The 23,047-nt window shown below is 42.0% G+C and overlaps 1 protein-coding gene across 4 annotated transcripts in view; it reads left to right on the plus strand.

The window, feature by feature from the left end:
• Positions 1-23,047, plus strand: part of IRAK3 (interleukin 1 receptor associated kinase 3) — a 69,230-nt gene that overhangs the window by 9,057 nt on the left and 37,126 nt on the right. Inside the window, exon 1 of one of the 4 annotated variants that reach the window (XM_074402853.1) lies at positions 8,520-8,648. The exons of 2 other annotated variants lie outside the window; for them this stretch is intronic. Coding sequence is in view for 1 of the 2 variants with exons in the window: in XM_039472031.2 (XP_039327965.1) it covers positions 9,712-9,844 (133 nt within the window). In the remaining variant the exon portion in view is untranslated. Of the gene's footprint in view, positions 1-8,519; positions 8,649-9,568; positions 9,845-23,047 lie in introns of those variants that run through there. One more of the 4 variants, XM_039472031.2, reaches the window with a different exon arrangement.

Here is a 23,047-nt window from a genome sequence, read left to right on the forward strand (position 1 = left end):
AAAATGAAATATCAAATAATTATTTCCATCAATCCTAAGAGGACAATTGTTAAAATTTTAGTATATATCGTGTTGTAAAATAATAGATTTTTTGGAAAAAAGTTTTTGATAAGAATGTATATTAAATTGGAAAAGATGGAATTATAAGAGAACACAAACCTAATTTTATTTTTAAATATTACATATTGGCTAGGCACTGTGGCTCACGCCTGTAATCCCATCACTTTGGGAGGCCGAGGTGGGCAGATCACCTGAGGTCAGGAGTTCAAGATCAGTCTGGCAAACATGGTGAAACCCCATCTCTACTTAAAAATATAAAAATTAGCCGGGTGTGGCGGCAGGTGCCTATAATCCCAACTACTTGGGAGGTTGAGGCAGGAGAATCGCTTGAACCTGGGTGGCAGGGGTTTCAGTGAGCCGAGATCCCACCATGGTACTCTAGCCTAGGTGACACAGGGAGACTCTGAAATATATATATTTCATACATTATGTTATATATTATCTGTGTATATAATGTGTATATATGTATACACACATGCATATGGAGCTGGAGGAATAATTAGCACATTTTATTTTCTTTTACTTTTTTTTTAAACAAAGTCTCTCTCTGTTACCCAACCTGGAGTGCAATGACATGATCACAGTGGAAGCAACTCCTGGGCTCAAGCAATTCTTCCACCTTAACCTCTGAAGTAGCTGGGACTACAGCACATACCACCATGCCCAGCCAATTTTTGTATTTTTTGTAGAGATGGGGTTTCGCCATGTTGCCCAGGCTGGTTGCAAACTCCTGGGCTCAAGCAATCCTCCTGCTTCAGTCTCCCAAATTGCTGAGATTACAGATGTGAGACATGGTGTCTGGTTACATATTATTTTCATTAGGTGACTTTGATGAAAGCCTAAGAAACATTCAATCTTCACTTTTTAAAATTACCAAGTAGCCGGGTATGGTAGTTTATACCTGTAATCCCAGCACTTTGTGAGGCTAAGGTGGGAGGATTACTTGAGCCCAGGAGTTTGAGACCAGCTTGAGCAACATAGCAGGACCTCATCTCTACCAAAAAAAATGTTTTAATAAAATAAAATAACCAAGTAATGTGTACTACAAATGTCTTCACCCCATTCCCGATCTTTACTCTATCCCTAAACTCCAATGTATATATAACTCTCTCGGGTAAGGTCATAGATTATAATTAAGGTAAGAGATGAAGCTCAAATATGGGATAGGTTCTTGATCTTCGTTTGAAATTACTTCCCAAACCAGAAAATATCCTTGATTCCACAAGCTTGAGTGTTCTTTGAACATCCATCCCTAGGGATGCTGTATAAATAGCTACTACCAAGATACTTGTCTAATATATATTAAGAGCTGTTGTCTGCCTCATCTGTTTTCTCCCTCATCTGTTTCTAGATGCTTAAAGATTTATGCCTGTGCTCAGCTAGAACTTGGCCACTGATATTACTGTGTATCTGTTACATTGTCACCATGGCCTTCAGTGTTTTCTCGGCATCTCCATTTGCTAATCTTTGCAGTTCACAGCTCTCTTCTTTCCAGCTGGGGTGAAAACGCTTTATTCTTCTGGTATCCAAAACTTGGTGGCAGGGGGATGTTGGAGAGGATCACACAGCAAAGGGCTATGTGGCATAGTGGAGCAGTTTTGTGACTTAACCATAGCCCTCTCTTTTCCAGAAAATATGTATGCTGGGAGTGGGTGGGTAGAATGGGGTTGAAGTATCTGGGTCTACATGGGTTCTAGTCCAGTTTCTTGCACATTTAGGACTTCAGATTGCTTCTGCTGATGCTTCTGCCCTTGCTGCCAGAATCTTTCTCTACCAACATTTATTTTATCTCAGAAGCTCAGCTGCCTCTCTCTGCAATCTGGTTTTCATATAAGCCTCACATCCCACCGGATATAGTGTATACATTCGAACTCGAGGTTTAGACAGGGTTTAGTTTCCTTCCCATAGGTTTTATAGGCTCTCAACAAATCAGAGAGTATTACCAAATGCCTGCTTAGTGTGTCAGCTAGGATGTGTTTGGCTTCAAATAACAAGATTTCTGGCTTAAAAAGGAAACTTATCTCATACAGTTATAAGACCACAAGCAGAACAGGCTCCAGGAAGAGAATAAATGAACTGCTCAATGACATTAGCAAGAACTTGGTTTTTCCTCTCCCTATGTTTTTCTTCTCATTATTCCCAGGGCTTGTTTCATTCTAATATTGATGTCCATGTAGTTGCAAAATGGTTCCCGGCCATGGCCATTGCTGCCACATACCATATCCAGAAGACAGATATCGGAATGAAATATGATTCCCCAACTCACACATTATTGGACCAATTTCAGTCATATCTCAGCCCCAATCTGAGTGCATGGATCATGGCAATTTTAATTACAGAGGTCTGAGTAGATCTTAGTCATGTGGGAGGGGCAAACCTGGCAAGGGAGTGCCAATTGCAATGGCTCCAATGTGGGGCTCTCCCTTGTGTGTTCAAGGACCAGCAAGGAGATACTGCGGCTAAAATAGAATGAACAGGAAACGAGATTAGAGGGCAAAGCAGCAGAGTGGGAAGGGGAGAAAGAATGCAGGTTATATAAAGAGTTTGACTTTTATTGACTGAAATTTGGAGCCATTGCTGGCTTGTGAAGGAAAGAAACAATCCGATAGGACTTAAAAGAGTCAATCTGACTGCAGTGTTGGAAGCTACCATTAGTTCAGAGGGTATTATAACAATCCAGACAATATTTGATGGTGGCTCAAACCAGAATGGCAGCAGTGGAGGTAGGGAAAAGTGATTAGATTCTAGATACATTTGGAATAGCCTTGACAGGATTTGCTGGTAGATTGAACATGGGGTCACAGTGGTAGCTGCAAACCAGTAGAGGAGTCAAGGATGACTCTACAGTTCTTTTTCTTCTTTTTTTAGAAAAATATATATATATATTGTATTGCACTTTAGGTTCTGGGGTACATGTGCAGAACATGCAGGATTGTTGCATAGGTACATATATGGCAATGTGGTTTGCTGCCTCCATCCTCCTTTCACCTATATCTGGCATTTGTCCCCATATTATCCCTCCCCAACCTCCCTACTCCCAGCTGTCTCTCCCCTATTTTCTCCCAACAGACCCCAGTGTGTGATGCTCCATCCCTGTGTCCATTTGTTCTCATTGCTCAACACCCACCTATGAGTGAATACATGCAGTGTTTGATTTTCTGTTCTTGTGTCAGTTTGCTTAGAATGATGGTTTCCAGATTCATCCGTGTCCCTACAAAGGACACGAACCCATCGTGTTTTATGGCTGCATAGCATTCCATGGTGTATATGTGCCATATTTTCCTTGTCCAGTCTATCATCGATGGGCATTTGGGTTGGTTCCAGGTCTTTGCTATTGTAAACAGTGCTGCAATGAATATACGTGTGCATGTGTCTTTATAACAGAACAATTTATAATCCTTAGGATATATCCCCAGTAATGGGATTGCTGGGTCAAATGGAATTTCTATTTCTAGGTCCGTGAGGAATTGACACACTGTCTTCCACAATGTTTGAACTAATTTGCATTCCCAGCAACAGTGTCAAAGTGTTCCTATTTCTCCACATCCTCCCTAGCATCTGTTGTCTCCAGATTTTTTAACGATTGCCATTCTAACTGGTGTGAGATGGTATCTCAATGTGGTTTGGATTGCATTTATCTAAGGACCAGTGATGATGAGCATTTTTTCATGTTTATTGGCCTCATATATGTCTTCTTTGGAAAAGTGTTTGTTCATGTCCTTCGCCTGCTTTTGAAGGGGTTTGTTTTTTTCTTGTAAATCTGTTTTAGTTTTTTGTAGATTCTGGATATTAGCCCTATGTCAGATGGATAAATTGCAAACATTTTTCCCATTCTGTTGGTTGCTGGTTCACTCTAATGATTGTTTCTTTTGTTGCACAGAAGCTCTGGAGTTTAATTAGATTCCATTTGTCTATTTTTGCTTTTGTTGCCAATGCTTTTGGTGTTTTAGTCATGAAGTTCTTGCCTATGCCTATGTCCTGAATGGTTTTGCCTAGGCTTTCTTCTAGGTTTTTTAGGGTGTTAGGTCTGATGTTTAAATCTTTAATCCATCTGGAGTTAATTGTAGTGTAAGGTGTCAGGAAGGGGTCCAGTTTCTGCTTTCTGCATATGGCTAGCCAGATTTCCCAACACCATTTATTAAACAGGGAATCCCTTCCCCATTGCTTGTTTTTGTCAGGTTTGTCAAAAATCAGATGGTTGTAGATGTGTGATATTGCCTCTGAGGCCTCTGTTCTGTTCCATTGGTCTAGATCTCTGTTTTGGTACCAGTACCATGCTGTTTTGGTTACTGTAGTCTTGTAGCATAGTTTAAAGTCACATAGCATGAGGCCTCCAGCTTTGTTATTTTTGCTTAGGATTGTCTTGGCTATGAGGGCTCTCTTTTGGTTCCATATGAAGTTTAAGGTGGTTTTTTTCCAGTTCTGTGAAGAGGGTCATAGGTAGCTTGATGGGGATAGCATTGAATCTATAAATTACTTTGGACAGTATGGCCATTTTCATGATATTGATTCTTCCTAACCATGAGCATGGAATGTTTTTCCATCTGTTTGTGTCCTCTCTTACTTCCTTGAGCAGTGGTTTGTAGTTCTCCTTAAAGAGGTCCTTTATATCCTTTGTTAGTTGTATTCCTAGATATTTGATTCTCTTTGTAGCAATTATAAATGGCAGTTCGTTCTCGATTTGGCTCTATTTAAGTCTGTTATTGGTGTATAGTAATGCTTGTGATTTCTGTACATTAGTTTTGTATCCTGATACTTTGCTGAAGTTGCTAATCAGTTTCAGGAGATTTTGGGTTGAGACGATGGGATCTTCTAAATGTAAAATCATGGCTGTCTGCTAACAGAGACAATTTGACTTCCTCCTTTCCTAATTGAATACCCTTTATTTCTTTATCTGGTCTGATTGCTCTGGCTAGAACTTTCAATACTATATTGAATAGGAGTGGTGAAAGAGGGCATCCTTGTCTAGTGCCAGATTTCAAATGGAAGGCTTCTAGTTTTTGCCCATTCAGTATGACATTAGCTGTGGGTTTGTCATAAGTAGCTTTTATTACTTTGAGATAAGTTCCATTGATACCTAGTTTATGGAGAATTTTTAACATAAAGGGATGTTGAATTTTGTCAAAGGCCTTCTCTGCATCTATTGAGATAATCATGTGGTTTTTGTCTTTGGTTCTGTTTATGTGGTGAATTACATTTATAGACTTGCATATGTTGAATCAGCCTTGCATCCCTGGGATGAAGCCTACTTGATTGTGGTGGATAAGCTTTTTGATGTGCTGTTGCAATTGGTTTGCCAGTATTTTATTGAAGATATTTGCATCCATGTTCACCATGGATATTGGCCTGAAGTTTTCTTTTTTTGTTGAGCTGGGACTACAGGTGGATGCCACCACACACAGCTACTAATAATTTATTATATTTTTGTAGAGACAGGGTTTTGCCATGTTGCTCAGGCTGGTCTTAAGCTCCTGGGCTCAAGTGATCTGCCTGTCTCAGTCTCCCGAAGTGCTGGTATTACAGGCCTGAGCCACTGTGCCCAGCTGGTGGAGCTGCTGTCAACCTAGACAGGGAGGAATCAGGGGAGAGTAGGTTTAAGAGGCATGATCAAGAATTCAGTTTTGGACATGACTCTAGAATTTAAGACAGAGGTCTGGACTAAACATAACTTTAGTAGTCTGTGGTATATAGAAGGTACCTAAAGCCTTGAAACTGATTGAGATCAACAAGGTAGCGGGTGTAGGTAGAAAAGAATCATGGGTTGAGCCCTGGAGCACTCACACATTTAGAGTGCAGGAAGAAGAGGAGGAATAGCAAAGGAAGCTGAGGGGTGACCAATGATGTAAGTCAAAATATAAGAGAATGTGGTATTAGAAGTCAAATAAAGAAAGTTTCCAAGAAGGAGGGGGTGATCAGCTGTGTCAAAACTAAAGTGAAGACTGAAAATTAATTATTTTACTTAGCAATGATGTGGACATGTATGACCCTGAAGAGAGTAATTTTAGTGGCGTAAGGTGGGAGGGGTGCCTCTAATCAGAATTGGTTTAAGAGAAGATAAGAGGAGAATATTAGAGACAGTGAGAATATTCAACTCTACACCATAAAGGGGAGCAAAGAATTGGGGCCAAAGACAGAAGGGGGAAGTGGCATCAGAAATTTTTGTTTGTTTTAAGTTGAAAAAAACAACATCATATTTGTATGCTCATGGCATTGAGCTGGTAAAGAGTGAAAAACTGATCATGTAACAGGGACCAGAGAAAGCAGGCGCCCTTGATGCCTTTGAATTGGTGATAGGATAGGATCCAGGACACAAATGAAGTCTAATGATTTATATAGGAACCTAGATAATGCATCCATGGAAAACAAGAAGAAAGAGTGTGTTGGCACAGTTGCTAGTAGATAGTTCTATGTGGCAGTGTGAGTCCAGGGAAGTTTTTTTTTTTTTTCTGATGCATCAGTATTCTCAATAAATATTCTCAAGATCATTGGTGGAGAATAAGATAATGGGACTTGAGTAAAAAGAAAGTACAGCATAGCTTTCAAGGAGACCAGAAGAATGTATGGGCTAAAGGTGCATAGTATGTTTGTCCAGTGGCATAAAGGACTCTCTTGAGAGTCTTGGCCTTGATTTTAAACTGAGTTCAATTAACAGGATTTTGGTTTTCCACCCACCTTCCCCAACTATACTCAGGTGCATGGGTGCAGAGCCAACTTAGAAAATTGTATTTAGTCAGGATTGTAGACTTGCCAAGAGAGCTCAACAAAGTGAGACAAAAGCAAGGGAATGAAGAGCATATGCAAGGGAGTATAATAATTGGCCATGGACTTAACAGATAAGCAGAAAAGTGAGGATGTCAAGAGGGTGGAGCCAGAAAAGAGGCAGCGAGATTTTGGATTGGATATCTGGTGAAGGGAAAGGATTGCTGGGGTCAGAATACTACAGGGAATGTGCTAGAAGGACAGGAGATGTGGTCAGAGAGTGGATTCATGAAAGAAATTAGAGATGGGATGCAGTTATTGATAATGACAAATTCTAGGGGATGATCATGGGAGTGAGTGGCTAAAATGGAGCATTGGGCAGAGCACAATGTCACTGGAGGAGAGGAGTCAAGGAACTGAGAGGCCAAGGCATTGGAAAGCTCACCATCTATTCTACATATGTATATGTATTTATTTTTTAAATTTTTGTTTTGTTTCATCAACTTTTATTTTAAGTTCCAGAGTACATGTGCATGATGTGCAGGTTTGTTACACAGGTAAACATGTGCCACGGTGGTTTGTTGCACAGATCATCCTACCACCTAGGTATTAAGACCAGCATCTATTAGCTATTCTTTCTGATTCATTCCCTCCCCCCACCGTCTCCCCTGACAGGCTCCAGTGTGCCTTGTCCCCTCATGTGTCCATGCGTTCTCATGGTTCAGCTCCCACTTATAAGTGAGAACATGCAATGTTTGATTTTCTGTTCCTGTGTTAGTTTGCTGAGGATAATGGCCTCCAGCTCCATCCATGTCCCTGCAAAGGACATGATCTCATTCCTTTTCATGGCTGCATAGTATTCCATGGTGTATATATACCATGTTTTCTTTATTCAGTCTATCATTGATGGGCATTTGGCTCGATTCCATGTCTTTGCTATTGCGAATTGTTATTCTACATATATTTTAAATCACTGAGAACTAAGACAGGATTAGTACTGGAGAGAGTGACAATGAGCCAGGAACTAGACAGTCTAAAAATGATGAGAAGGAATTGGAGTGTGGGAAATCAGCAATTGACAGCAACAATGGTGATATAATCTGATGATATAAAAATCAAAACTCAAAGACAGTTTAAGGAATAGGGAGGAACATGGTCTGAGAACAACTGCCAACACTGAAAACACAGGAAATTTCACATACTCTAGCTTTTACATAGGACCCTTGCTTCTTGGTAAATTACAACATCTGGCAAAGCAGGCCTTTCTGATTGCTTCCCTCATCTGCAGTGATTTCCTGGTTCTTCTGAGTATGTGAGTTTGCCTACCCTGTAGCAGCAATTCAAGAGTTACCAAATAATTAATGGCCTCTTGACTCTGTTGTTCAGTGTGTTCAAGTAGTCCCTTTAAGACGTGTAGAGAGGGCTGGGCGCAGTGCCTTATGCCTGTAATCCCCAGCACCCTGAAAGGCCGAGGGGACAGATCACTTGAGCCCAGGGGTTTAAGACTAGACTGAGCAACAACGCAAAACCCCGTCTCTACAATAAATACAAAGGTTAGCGGGCCGTGGTCGCCTGCACCTGTAGTTCCAGGCTGAGGTGGGAGGATGGCTTGAGCCCAGGAGATGGAGGTTGCAGTGAGCTGAGATTGCACCACTGCACTCCAGCCTGGGTGACAGAGTGAGGAAAGGAGGAGGGGAGGGGAGGGGAGGGGAGGGGAGAGGAGGAAGGTAATATGCCTTACGTAACCTAGACGATTTCAAAACAATTTTACTTACACTCTGTGTTGAAGGCAAGAAGAAAGATTCTGTGAAGCACTTTGAGGAAGGATAAAATGATGGAACAATGTTTCATCAGGGAAGCCTAGGAGGAAGAGAATTTCTTAAAACCAAGTAGGTGTATGGAGGAGGGGCCACCTCGTGAGGAAAAGGAACATAATTTTACTCTGATTTGGTGTCTCTTCTGTTTTTCTGTTGTTGGTATCTACATCCATCTTTTCTAATAATCATTCCATATATGCACATTTTTATCTGTTTCAATGCAGTAAAAGTTGGGAGGAAAATGTGACACACTTTTAGAGTGTCGTGAGCTGAGTGGGGTTGTGAGTGATTATTTTCTTTTTTCAGTTTTTTTCTGGGCTTTCCAAGTGTTCCTTAATGAACATGGATCGCTTTTCTGACAGAATAAAAAAGAAATAGGCCGGGCGCAGTGGCTAATGCCCCCAAACGCAGGACTTTAGGAGGCCCGAGGTGGGAGCATCGCTTGAGGCCAGGAGTTTGAAACCATCCTGGGCAACGTAGCGAGACCCTCTCTCTACGAAAAAAGACAAATAATAATTAGCCGGGCGTGGTGGCCCACGCCTGTGATCCCAGCTACTCGGAAGGCTGAGGTGGGAGGATCGCTTGAGCCCAGGAGGTGGAGGCCCCAGCGAGCTGAGATCGTGCCACTGCGCCACTGTCTGGCAGCAGAGCACGACCCTGACTCAAAACAAAGAAAAAAGGAAGAAAATACAGGAAGGAAAGAAGGCATGGAGAAACTTTCAAAAATAAAGTGTTGAAAGAAGTGATGACACTTCTAGCTGTCCACGCGAGGAGACCGCCCCCATGGGCCCGGTGGGCTCGCCGGAGCTCTGAGCTCTTGGCTTTCTCCAGCCCTCACTCGGCTGGTCTCTGCAGCCCCGTCCCCACCACAGAGGCAAGAAGGGGCGCAAAGCCAGCGAAGGGAGAGCTCAGGTCCGGGAGCCCCCAGGCCCGGCCGGGCAACCCCCGGGGCATCTCCGGCGAGGCGCGCCTTGCGTCACGTCGGCACCGCCCTGCCGCGGCCGAAGCACGGCGTGTTCCAAGGGCTCCGCCGCCGCCGTCGTGGAAGCAGGATTTCCGCGGTTGTGTAAGCGCCGGTCGCGGCCGTGCAGGGGCCTGGGCTCCGCCTAGTCCCCGGGGCTCCAGCCGCCGAGCCATGGCGGGGAACTGCGGGGCCCGCCGCGCGCTGTCGGTGCACACGCTGCTGTTCGACCTGCCGCCGGCGCTGCTGGGGGAGCTGTGCGCGGTCCTGGACAGCTGCGATGGCGCGCTGGGCTGGCGCGGCCTGGGTGAGTCGGCGGGCGCCGGCGGGGAGCGGCGGGGGAGCCCACGGCGCCGCGGAGCCCACTTGGCGCCGCACTGCAAGGCTCGGGTCGGGTCGCTCGCGGGGCTGGCGCGGCCTTTGGGAGGTTCCCACCGGGAGCCTGCCCCCTCCTTTTCCGGGGAAGGCGCAGAGACTCCCTGGGACCCAGAGGCCGGCCCTCCCTTTCCTTTCAAAGAGTTTTGGGTATCGCCGCAATGTCCAGGGAGCCGAGGCCTGGGAAAGACGGATCACCCGCGTGAAAGCATCTTCTGTGCGTCCGCGATGCCACCCTCACTGCCTTTGCCACGTGTGATGTCTTCTGGTCCTTGCAAAATCGCCCCAGAGTATGATTTTCAGATTGAGACATTTTTAGAACTTTCAGATGGTGTTTTCAGTGCATCCCTAAGCCCCTAACTTAATTACAAATGAAATGCAAAAGTAAAATACGATTTGCAGTGAACGTGGCTCCTAGTTTTCTTAATTAAATCTATCTTGTTTATTTACCCAATTTGTGGAATGAAGGTTTAGGCTGGATAGCGACTTTTTATTTTAATCAAAACATTGGCTCCAAAACTGTATTTTATGCAGACATTCGAAAGTTTAGCAACTGCCCGCTGGAAGTGTTGAGTGTAGCCAGAGATAATTCAGACAAAAGTCTTTGTTTTGTTAAGTACAGGCATTTTTGGTTAGATTTGACATGCCACAATGTCGCTTTTAATGTTTATTGAAAAGAATCACGATTATGTCAAAATAGCTTTAATGGTCTGAAATGGGATTTCTGAAATAGGAATAGCAGAAGACCTAAGAGGAGCGTTTTCTTTGTTACCGATGAACAGTATGGTCACAGTCTTTGAATTGTAGCAATGGGCGTCTAGTTATACAAAAAATGTTTGTATATTTTGAGCTCTGTAATTTTAAGTTATGGCCCTTAAGTTTAAAAAAAAAAAAAGTCTCAGAAAAGTGTCCTCTGATTTCTGGAAAACAGATTTCCAGTGTGCATTTGAGGGATTTTGAGGGATAAGGTCACTCCCCCATCAGATCTTTTTGAGATGGATCGTGGCATGGGCAGTATTTACAACCGTGGATTTCCTAGATTTACTGACTTTGTGAAAGAAAAGTGTTTTTAGTCCAGTTCACCAGTAGTGAATGGGGCCAGCTGGATGTCATAAATGAGTGGGGCAGATTATTCGTTCTCTCTTTCTCTCATCTCTGTTGATAGCATTGAAATCCAGATAGTCATACTTTACATGGTTTATCTCATATAACCCCTCCAATCACGTTGTGAGTCATTATCATCTCCAGTGGTTTTTGTTTTTTTTTTTTTAAACAGATCGGGAAACTGTGGTACAAATTGGTTAAATAACTTGTTCAAGTTCACCAGCTGGAAGTGGAAGAGCCAGGATCTGGACCAAGGCAGTCTGGATCCAAGGCATCTGTCCGTCACCCCAGCCACTCTACACTTCGCCCCTTACTGCTGTGCTCATTTTGTCTACAGCCTCCCTAAAGTACAGACATTTCTGGCATCAAAGAACAAATCAGTGAGCCGTTTCAGTCATGCAGTCTCATTTTCCTGGTGGTGAAAATAAATGAGGACCACCCAAATGAGAACAAACAAAAGCTGTTTATTCAAAGCAAGGCAGTCAGCCACCATTACTTGAGTTTGGCAGAGACTCAAAAGCAGGCAGAGGATGGAGGAGGGTGGGAGAAGGCTTCAGCTATGTCCTGACTGGAGGCTGTTGATATGGGGAAGCTGTAGCTGAGCTACCCAAAAGCGAGGCATTCTTTGTGTTTGTTTAGGAGTAGATAATTGGCTTTCTCTGGTTGGCCCTAAGTTGGAAGTAGGAGCAAAAATTGAGGAAGCTGTCAGTAATTAATCAAGTCCTTGCCATTTGGGGCAGGTTGCTACAGGGGTTTGTGTTTGGCTGCCTGGGCTAGTTGCTACAGTTTGCAATTGTTGACAGTTTAACTTGTTAGATACTGTAGACGGTTGGTCGGCTTCTTGGACTGATTGATGCACATTGTCTTCAGAGTTATATTTTTATGTATAAGCTGGCCATTGTCCCTTTGTGTCATTCTCTCACAGAGAAAGGGTCTAAAATGTTCACTCCGTGACACTTCAGCTGTAATTCATCGTGCAGGTGGTCATGCCTACTGACTGCCTGGACTACTGATCTGGCCCTGACCATGTGCTTCACAGTTGTTGCCTCAAGAAGGCAAGGCTAGCCCAGTTCAGGGTGTTGAGGCAACTGTGTGCTAAACATGCTGAGTTTTCCTATGGGCACAGTGAAGGGAGAAAGAGGGGAAGAGATGCAAGTAGGGAAAACTTGACCTTTGCTAGGGGAAGGAGAGTGATGGAGGACTGAATCAAAGAGGCAGACCCTTGTATGCTCAGGACAACTGAGAGCCCACGTTTAAATATAGAAAACAACTGTCATGGTACTAAGTAAAGCTCTCTCAGGCTGATCATCATTCTTGATGATGGTGAATGTCAGGCTGTGTTTACAAAGGCAGCTCATACAGCAGCCTATATGATATGATCAGTGTGTGCAGGATAAGGTAAGCCAATCATTCACAAACCCAAATCATCTATGCAGTCTTTTACATACACAGATGCCCAGGTCCCACTCCTAGAGCTGCTGATTCGGTAAGTCCAGGTTGAGGGTCTAGCATCTTTCATTTTTTGTCAAGCCCCAGGAGTGAGTCTGATGCACAACCTGATTGGGAAGCCATTGCTTAGGCCAAATTCTCTTCTTGAATAGCATCTTTACATAACAAATACTTTACTACAGTCTTTCGTTACCTCATTTAATTACTTTTATCTTTAAACATATTCCACATATTATTCTGCAAATCACTTTTGTCAAATATTGTTATTAAAAATAATGTAATCACAAGATAATGTATTCTGTGGTTATCATTGATGACTTTATGGCTTTTAGTGAAAGCAAGAGCCAAAATCTTAAATTGGAAAATGTTATTTACCTTACAGACATGATAACGTATATACAGAACCTCTGTAAGACAACTCATCTGATTGCATTACCATAGATTGGTATTTAAATTAAATTGTTTAGAGCAGCTGACACCATAAAACCTCTTTCCACTTATGATGCACTGAGAAATGCTTTTTGCAGATAATATGTAATAGGCTGTATTCAATTTTCTTCCTCTCAAGAAAGGAAAGAGAAATTACCGTATAAATTATTACTAATTACTTAAAGAAATTAAATGTAAAATCACATTAAGTTTGCATTTATGTATTCAATAAAGATTCAAAGTATAAGTAGTAATAATAATAAAGCTATCTCCTATCAAGGGCTTACTATCGGCCAGACACTGTGGTAAGCATTTTACATGGATCATCTCATTTGCTTATCACAACAATTCTATGAGGTAGACACTCTTCCTATTTCCATTGTATAGATAGGGGAACTGATTCTCAGTGAATTTAAGTAACTTGCCTTGAGTCACAGTCCTCTAAATGGCACACTGAGATTCTAACCAGATGATCAGACTGCATAGTCTATGTCCTTTCTTTTCTTTTTAAATTTTAGATAGATTTTTTTTTTTTTAGGAACAGTTTTAAATTTGTAGAAAAGTTCAGAAGATAGTAGGAAGAATTCCTGGGTACTCTGCATCCTTCGCATACACTCTGCACCCAGTTTCCCATTATTAACATCTTACATTCATGGGCTACATTCATTACAACATTGACACATTATTATTAACTAAAGTCCAGGCTTTATTCAAACTTCCTTCGCTTTTACCTGATGTCCTTTCTCTGTTCCAAGATCCCATCGAGGATACCACGTTATATTTAGTTGTTGTATCCTCTTGACTGTGATGGTTTCTCAGATTTTTCTCGTTTTTGATGACTTTGACAGTTTTGAGGAATACTGGTTGGTCCTTATCTGCTATTTTGTAGACTGTTCCTCACTTGGGATTTGTCTGATGTTTTTCTTATGATCAGACTGAGGTTATGGATTTGGGGGCAGATAACCATAAAGTACCGACCTGTATTCAGGGTCAGTATAATTTACAGGAGTTAGCACTGTTGATATTAATCACTGCTGATGTTAACCAGGCTGAGGTGGTATCTGTCAGCTATCTGCCCTGTACAATTACTGTATTTCCCCCTCTTTCTGTTTTGTACTTTTTGGAAAGAAATGACTATATGCAGGAGAGCCTGCGTTTTTTTGTGTTGCTGTTGTTGTTGTTGTTGTTGTTGTCACTCTGTCGTCCAGGTTGAAGTGCGGTGGCACGATCACAACTCACTGCAGCCTCGACCTCCCAGGCTCCAGTGATCCTCCCATCTCAGTTTCCCAAATAGCTGGAACTGCAGGCATGTGCCACCACACCTGGCTAATTTTTTGTAGAGATGGGGCCAGGCTGGTCTCAAACTCCTGGGCTCAAGGAATCCTCCTGCTTCAGTCTCCCAAAGTGCTGGGATTACAGGTGTGAGCCTCCGTGCCCAGATAAGCCTGGTTTTTTGACCACTGTGTTATTTATCTCACATTACAACGTTATGTCTAACTCTCACTGCTCCTCTAAGTTAACACTCCACTGCCCTCTTCCTCTTTATGGTAAAATTCCTCAAAAGGGCTGTTTATACTCCCTGTCCTCCATTCTTCTTTGAACCCCTCCAGTCAGGCTTTCACCTCCCACTGCTTCATTAAAATTCCTCTGATCCGAAGTCACCACAGCTAAATTCAATGGTTGGTTCAAAGTTTTGATATTATTGGATGTAGTTGATCACTCCTTCCTTCTTGAAGCACTTTTTCTGCTCTAGAACATGGCATGCTCTTGTCGGGCGCTATGGCTCATGCCTGTAATCCTAGCACTTTGAGAGGCCCAGGTGGGTAGATTGCTTGAGGTCAGGAGTTAGAGACTAGCCCGGACAACATAGTGAAACCCCGTCACTACTAAAAATACAAAATTAGCCTGATGTGGTGGTGGGCGCCTGTAATCCCAGTTACTTGGAGGCTGAGGCAGGAGAATTCTTGAACCTAGGGTGCCAGTGTTGTAGTGAGCCGGGATCATACCACTGCACTCCAGCCTGGGTGACAGAGCAAGACTCCTCTAAAAAAAAAAAAAAAGAGCGGGGGCGGAGGGAGACAGCAAACCACCATGGCATGTATGTACCTATGCAACAATCCTGCAGGATGCAGGATGTACACATATACCCCAGAGCCCAAATACAATTAAAAAAAAAGAATATTACATGGTCCTTATTTTCTTCTCCTATAGATTTATCTCTATGTCTTAGAGTACCTTGACGGCTTAGTCCAGGCGTCCCCAAATTTTTTACACGGGGCCAGTTCACTGTCCCTCAGACCGTTGGAGGGCCGCCACATGCTGTGCTCCTCTCAGTGACCACCAATGAAAGAGGTGCCCCTTCCTGAAGTGCTGTGGGGGGCCGGATAAATGGCCTCAGGGGGCCACTTAGTCCATGGACCTTATCTCTTCTGTTTATCTGCTAAATTCACATACATTCCATCTATATACTAACTCCCAAATTTCTAGCCCAGGTCTCCCTCTGGAACGTCATCTTCATGCATCTATTTGCCTGTTTGACAGACATCTCCAACTTAACAGCTCAGAAATGCTCCCCCTACCCCTCCCAAAGTTTTCCCATCTTTAGCAGCTCCATCCTTCATTTGTTCAGGCCAAAAATATTAGGCTTTTGTGACTTAACTTTCTCTCACAAACCACATCCTGCCTCTCAGTAAATGATGCTGCCGACTGTGCCTTCAGGATCTATCTAATAATCTGACCACTTCTTACCACTGCCACTACAGTCATCCTGGTGCCAACCACCATCAGATCCCACCTGCACTATTTTAACAGTTGGCCGACTGGGCTCAGACTCCCTGCTACTGCCCTTGACCTGCTCAAGTGTCTTTTCAGCCCAGCAGTTGGCGAGCCTGCGATGCATGTAAAGCGTATGCTATTATCGCTCTATTCAGAACCCTCTGGCGGCTTCCTCGGCCACTCAGAGCAAACCCTGAAGCCCTGCATGGCTTTTCTCACTTTGTTCTTCCTCTTGTTTGCTTGACCCCAACCACATAAGCCTCCTTGTTCCTTGAACACTCAAGGAACATTCTTCTGGCCAGTAACCTGTAGGCTTGCTTCTTCACTTCCTTCATGGTTTTGTTTAAATGTTACCTACTCTGACCACTCTTGTTTTGTTTTATTTGGTTTTTTTGAGTTGGAGTTTCGCTCTTGTTGCACAGGCTGGAGTGAAATGATGCAATCTCAGCTCACTGCAACCTCCACCTCCTGGGTTCAAGCGATTGCCCTGCCTCAGCCTCCTAGCTGAGGATTACATCCTAGCTGGGATTACAAGTGTCTGCCACCACACCTGGCTGCTTTTTTGGATTTTTGGTAGAGACTGGGTTTCACCATGTGGGCCAAGCTGGTCTTGAATTCCTGACTTAGGTGATCCACACACCTCAGCCTCCCAAAATCCTGGCATTACAGGTGTGAGCCACTGTGCCTGACTGTGACCACTGTTTTAAAATTGATACCTCCCCCACTCCCTTATGCCTCTTTTCCACTTTACTTTTCTTTGTATCATTTACCACCGCTCACATACTTCATATGTGTAAGTATCTCTGCGTATGTGTAACATAAACTATATACATGTAAAAACACATATGTTTGTTTATTCTCCATGTTTCCTGCTGACGTTCTTAACATCTAAAATTGTACTTAGCACAGAGCAGGCACTCAGTAAATATATGTGTTTTGAATAGATTAATGAATCAACAAATGTCTATTAAACATCCAAAACCTTGTTGGGCAGAATCTTTGACAAAGCACTGTAAATACAATGTCCTAGTCCCTGCATGTAAGAATTTTCCAATTTAGTGTAGGCAACAGACCTATAAAAGTTTAACAAGGGAAGAATGTGTGGGGAAATAGTAATGATAGTCACCTGGGAATGAAATTACATAGCTTCTGACTGAAACCTTGATGTTGAGGGTGAATTCTCTCCCAGAGGTAGTTAATGTTTGCTTCCTACCTGTGTCTAGGATTAAGAGAGCAGGACAGACAGAGGGGCACCTGGGAAGTCACGCACAGCCCTCCCCAGTTATGAGTCCTACTTAGGCATGGAGTAAAATGTCCACATGAGCTTAAGTATGAATAAGAACTGTTTCTTATCAAATGTTTTAACTAGTGAGTGTTAATGCTTACAGTCTGGTGTGAAGAATAGATCTAACTTATAATTTTGACTTTTGTTTTACTTTTTTGGATTTAAAAATATCTTTAATCTTAAAAGTTCTTTTAAAAAAATTGTCTAATTTTTTGCATGCTTTGTAGAAAGAAAGAGGCATCTTTCCTTTTTCTATTACAATATCTAAAAACAAGCTTTGTGAGAATGCAGTCTTAATTTTGCAGGGATTTTGGTATGTGGTTATATGCAAATACAAAGAGTCCAAATACGGATGTGTTGCGTTACTTGAAAAATCCCCTTCAGAGACATATTTGCATATGGAGACGTGATTTCTGCAACTGAAAACCCCAGAGGTTAGCAATACCTAGAAAATCCTGTACTCTTAAAACAACCTTCAAGGACCTTTGAGCAACTGATTTCTGAACTTCTTAGGTTGACTTTTTGGCTTATGTGACTCCAATATGACTTTCAACAAAAGATTTGTGTTCCAAAAAAATGGTTTTAAACAATGCTTAACTAACAGCATATTTTTCTTAATTTATGTTTTCAGTTTAGAATGCTTTTAACTTTATCAACACAATTAGTCATTGAGAACTTCTCTCTTTATTTTTATTTGATATGTACGGTGAGTAAAGAACATCCTATATTCTGAAAGGGAACGAGGAAGGGAGAGTTGAATAAAATGATGAATATTGAAGAATGTAATTAACATGTCAAGAGTTTGCATTTCTATTGTATCAGATTAGAGCTATTTTATAGAATTGGATCTAAATGAAGTATACATTTGATGGATGCTAATAATACTCTTTAGCGATGTTTCTATTCATAATGCATCATCATTAGAGAAAAGCTATTAAGGTTGCAGTGTGAATCACCAGTTGGAAAAAAAGAAAACATTTTGTTTCCAGTCCGAAAGCAATCCATGCATGTAGGCAGTATTCATTTTAACAGTCTGGGTCAGTTTTTTACCATGAGCTTCTGCCATTAGAAAGATGCCTTTGACTAATCTAGCTTTCCTTAGATTTGGTACAAACACAGAACTATCTGCCCCGGTCAATGTTAGAGAACTTTAAACCCCAGTTCATTTGGCATCTGTTCATTCGTATTCCAGCTGAATCTCAGAAATGTGCCTTAGGGAGAGCATCTGATATTGGCAGTTTCTCAGCCAAGTCACAGGACGGGACAGCACAGAGTCATGGCCTGCTGCAGTTTTAAAAGGGAAATTGAGAAACTAAAAAAAGAAAAACGGAGAATGGAATTTATGGAAAGTATGGAATGAAAAGCTGACATTCGCTGGGACTTGAAATGTTTACTCTGGATTTCCTTAATTGCTATAAACTGTGCCTTTCCTACTGTGGGAATTGTTGCGAGCTAGAACATGTTTATACCTTTTTATGTGTAAATATTTTATCTGAGACTCCTGCTACTAGATGGATCTTCCAAAAGGTGAAGCTTCAATCTTTGCATCACCTTTTCAGATATCTTAATTGGTCCCATTGCTTTCAGAATGAAGTTCACTTCTCATGCTAACACTCAGGGCCTCTGTCTGTCAGTCAGCAAAAATGTATTGAACTATGTGGCTAAACATGTTTCTGGAGATACAAGGTAACATAGAGACCTGGAGCTTGTTTGCCTTTTTTTTTTTTTTTTTTTTTTTAGCATGAACGCTTGGCTCCAAGCATTCTCATGTCCCTTTAGCCCTCACATGTCCCCTTCACTGTTTCTGAAACAATTCCGCATTTGACAGACCCTTTTCTATTCCTTTAGCCGAGGCGTCCCCAAACTATAGCCCGCGGGTCGCACGTGGCACCCTGAGGCCGTTTATCCGACCCCCGGCGGCACTTCAGGAAGGGGTGCCTCTTTCATTGGTGGTCAGTGAGAGGAGCACAGTATGTGGTGGCCCTCCAACGGTCTGAGGGACAGTGAACTGGCTCCCTGTGTAAAAAGTTTGGGGACGCCTGCTTCAGCGTAGCGAAACCTTGCCCCAAGCCACTTCTGTTGCAAAGCTAGGTGGTATTTGGTTACCCCTTCTTTCCTTCCCTGACTGTGGTAGTCCAAAAAATCATTTTCCCTCATCACCATTGTTAAATTATGTGCATATGTCTTATCCCAAAGTTTCAAAGGGTAGAGGGAATGATTTTATTTTACAAAAGAAAAAGTAAGAAGCCTGTTATTTAAATATTCATTACTGTGAATTTATATGATACATTATGCCTAATACTCTGTAAATATTAGCCAATTAATTTTCTTTTCTTTCTCCTTTTTGTTTTTGGAGGCAGAGTCTCACTCTGTCACCCAGGCCGGAATGCAGTGGTGCAGTCTCGGCTCATAGTAGCTTTGACCTCCTGGGCTCAAGCTATCCTCCCACCTCAGCCACCCAAGTAGTTAGGACTGCAAGTGCGTGTACACCACCAAGCCTGGCTAAATTTTAAATTTTTCATAGAGAGGGGGTTTTGCCATGTTGCCCAGACTGGTCTTAAACTCCTGGGCTCAAGCGGTTCTCCTCCCTTGGTTTCCCAAAGTGCTGGGATTACAGATGTGAGCCACTGCACTCAGCCCCAGTTAAGTTTCTAATAGAAAAAGTAGAAACCTAAACTTTCGCTTCGCTGAAATTTGATATTTAGAGTTCTCTTGTTGGAATATTCGTTTTGAGAATAGGAAGTGTTTTAAAGATTAGAGGTGTTATAATTAATTAGCAGGCCCAGGGAAGAGCAAGAAGATTTATTATATGTTTTAAGTGGGACTACAGGGACATTTGTTATTGAGAAGTTTGAGATTGTTCAGTGAGGCTGTTTCGCCTGGAGTTGTGTCATAGGTCAACGGCAATGCCACTGCTAAATACATGCGTTCCTGTATTCACCCAGAGGCCCATGGAAATGCTCTGTTTTGACTAAGAACTTTTCTCCTGGGAAAGCAGGACAGTCTACAGAGCTCTGAATCGTTCATTTGTCTTGTTTTCAATCTGAAACTCTAGTGATTATTTTTTCCTCCCCAGGATACTGTACTCTATCCAATAGTTCTTGAAAATTGGCCTCTTTTGAGAAGTACTCAGCTTTAGACATGACATGGCTCAGGCTCCTGAAACTACCCCTCCAGAAAGGCTTCCCTGGTGTTCTCGTCTTTAGTTAAAGACCTGTCTTCATGCTCAACCCACACTTGGAACATACAATTACTGTATTGCTGGCACATAGTAGATATTCAACAAATTTTTGAACTGCACTGATTTGCAGTATTTCTCTTAAGAGCTTGTGGAAATAGCTAAATAAAGTGTTTTTTAAAAATGTGCCTCAACCAAATAGGTAGACTATCTCATCAGAAATATATTAAAATAACATTATCATACTTGGCTAATATTTTTTGATTTTTAAAGGCTTTTTTAAAAAAATAATAAGCTATCTAGAACATATATTGGCATTTGGATAGTCTTTGTCTCTTTGCGAAAATCATCTCTCCAAAAAACAAGGAATGAATATATTCTTGCCAGAACTTGAAATACGGAAGAAGGGCAAAGACATTCCAACTCAGTGATGTCAGATGTTTTATTCTAGCTATTTTTCTTTCCCTACAACCTAAGCATGCATTCAAATAGAATGTCTGGATTTTATCTTCCCTTGTTTGATAGATAATTACAAATGCTGCTACTCTCTTTAACTCTGTTCTGGTATAGACTGCAGCAGAGTAACAAAATTCAAGTTATGATCTTGTGTATATCCATCAGGATAGACTAAGCTATGCTGCAGTAACAAGCACCACCAAAATCTCAGTGGTTTCACATAGCAGAAGTTTACTTTTTGCTCCCGGGAAGGGCACTGGCAGTCTAGCAAACTGCGCTCCATGTGGTGGCTCAGTATTTCAGGCTGCTTTGATCTTGAGGCAGCCCCCTGTCAACATGTGGTGAATTGCGTCCTGGCTTTTCAGTGTTTCTTGATGGAAGAGACACAGAGGGGCGTCTAACCTGAAAGAGCGGGGAAATGGAATAGACGGTTGGAAGTATTGGTGGCACTAATAATGTCTACCATGTCAATTTTTAGCTCACAGAAAGAGGACCAGTAATGGTTTCAGGATTTACTCATAGCCCCAATGGGACTATAAAGTTGATGTAAACTGAATATTCCAGCAAAGGCCTGCTGGCTTGATTTCAAATACTGTAATTGGTGTAGCAACTCCCTAAGAAATTAATAACCTTTGAACTCTGAAACAGACTTTTTTTTTTTGGAAACAAGAGTCTCACTCTGTTTGCCAGGCTGGAGTACAATGGCATGATCTCAGCTCACTGCAACCTCTGCTTCCTCAGTTCAAGTGATTCTCCCACCTTAGCCTCCTGAGGAGCTGGGACTACAGGTGCACGCCACCATGCTTGGCTAATTTTTGTATTTTTTTAGTAGAGATGGAGTTTTGCCACATTGGCCAGGCTGGTCTCAAACTCCTGACCTCAAGTGATTCTCCTGCCTCTGCCTCCCAAAGTCCTAGAATTACAGTTGTGAGCCACCACGCCTGGCCCTGAAACAGACTTTTAACAGAAGAAAGTTTCACAAGACTTATCATTCTTCTGAGATCTGAGCAACCATTGCCTTTTAAAAGCACATCTGCCTTTGAAGTCTCTCCTTGGTGGAGAGAGGAGTTCTGTCTCCTATGAGGTCACCTTGATTACTGCTGGAGGTCAGCTTCCACATATTGGTGTGTGGCAGGATGAAAGGGTGCTGAGCTCCTAAAACTGGTTATAATGGCATGTCAGGGGTCCCCCATGGCCACCCTCAGATAGCAGTGGGTTTTTATCCATAGACCTGTATCCAGGATCCTACATTTTTTAGTTTCTCTGGAAGGTAAAGTTATGAAAGGATGCCGCCATCACCATCAATAGCCCAAAAACACATTGTTAATTTTAGTGTTCAATATTCCAGATTGGGAATACTATCATAGGAACAAGACCACCTTTTCTGTCATTTGCTTTCTTTCTCCCCTCTTTGCCTCAAAGTACACTTTAAAATTTGGAAGTTATGCAGAAAGGCAATGTAAATTTTCACGTGAAGAATCCTGTTAAATCAAGGTGCCACAAACACTCGTATACTTTCAGTACAGCTTTAAGATGTTTATGCAAAACCTTAATTGAATTATTTAAAGCCTAGTATCCTAGTAAAACATTTCCCTGATTTTTCCCAGATATTAGCTTTTAATTTCTCAAAAATGTTCAACAGCAAGACAGGGGGAACAAGACACCATTCCTTCAACAACTGAATCTAACTGTATTACAAATGAATAATAACCACACTGAAGGGGTGAGGAAGAAAAGAATTCATCTAAGTCACTTTGGAACACACAGCATCTTTAACTGGATGTGCTTTTATGCTAAAGACAGAAATAATTATTGTGTTCTAATTTTGTTAATGTGTTTCTCACAGGGGTATGGTCTGGCAATTCTGAAAGTACTTTATCTGCATTGTAGAGTTAAACAAGTCAATATATTATCAATAATATTATTGTTCAAGAATAAAGTTACAAATGAGGAAGGATTAAAATATACCTTGTGATGTTGGATTCGAATCAGAAGCATTAGAATAAATTCTTGTTTTTTAACATATGCACATACAGATAGAGAAAGAGAGATCCATGGATTGGTGTACAAAACTATATTTCCTTGCTCTGTTTTATTGGAGTACCTAGAAGCAATGGAACCCTGGCCACAGTGAGCAGTTCTAGCACCAGGATTGAGCTTCAATACAACATTGTCCAACAAAGACACCGGAGATCATTAGACAAATAATTCTAGTCATGGGAAGAGGGAAATACTAAATGAGCCTGGAGCACTTTGTAGTGCCAGAAAACAAGGAGATACGTACAAAAAGATAGAGCCTGTCAAAAGAACACAAGAGGCCTGCTATGGTAGTTCACACATGAAATCCCAGGATTTTGGAAGGCCAAGGCAGGTAGATTGCTTGAGCTTGAACCTAGGAATTTGAGACCAGTTGGGGCAATGTGGCAAAACCCATCTCTACCAAAAAAGAAAAAGTAAAA

Source organism: Saimiri boliviensis, chromosome 7 (assembly GCF_048565385.1).
Source record: "Saimiri boliviensis isolate mSaiBol1 chromosome 7, mSaiBol1.pri, whole genome shotgun sequence".
Taxonomy (NCBI): domain Eukaryota; kingdom Metazoa; phylum Chordata; class Mammalia; order Primates; family Cebidae; genus Saimiri; species Saimiri boliviensis.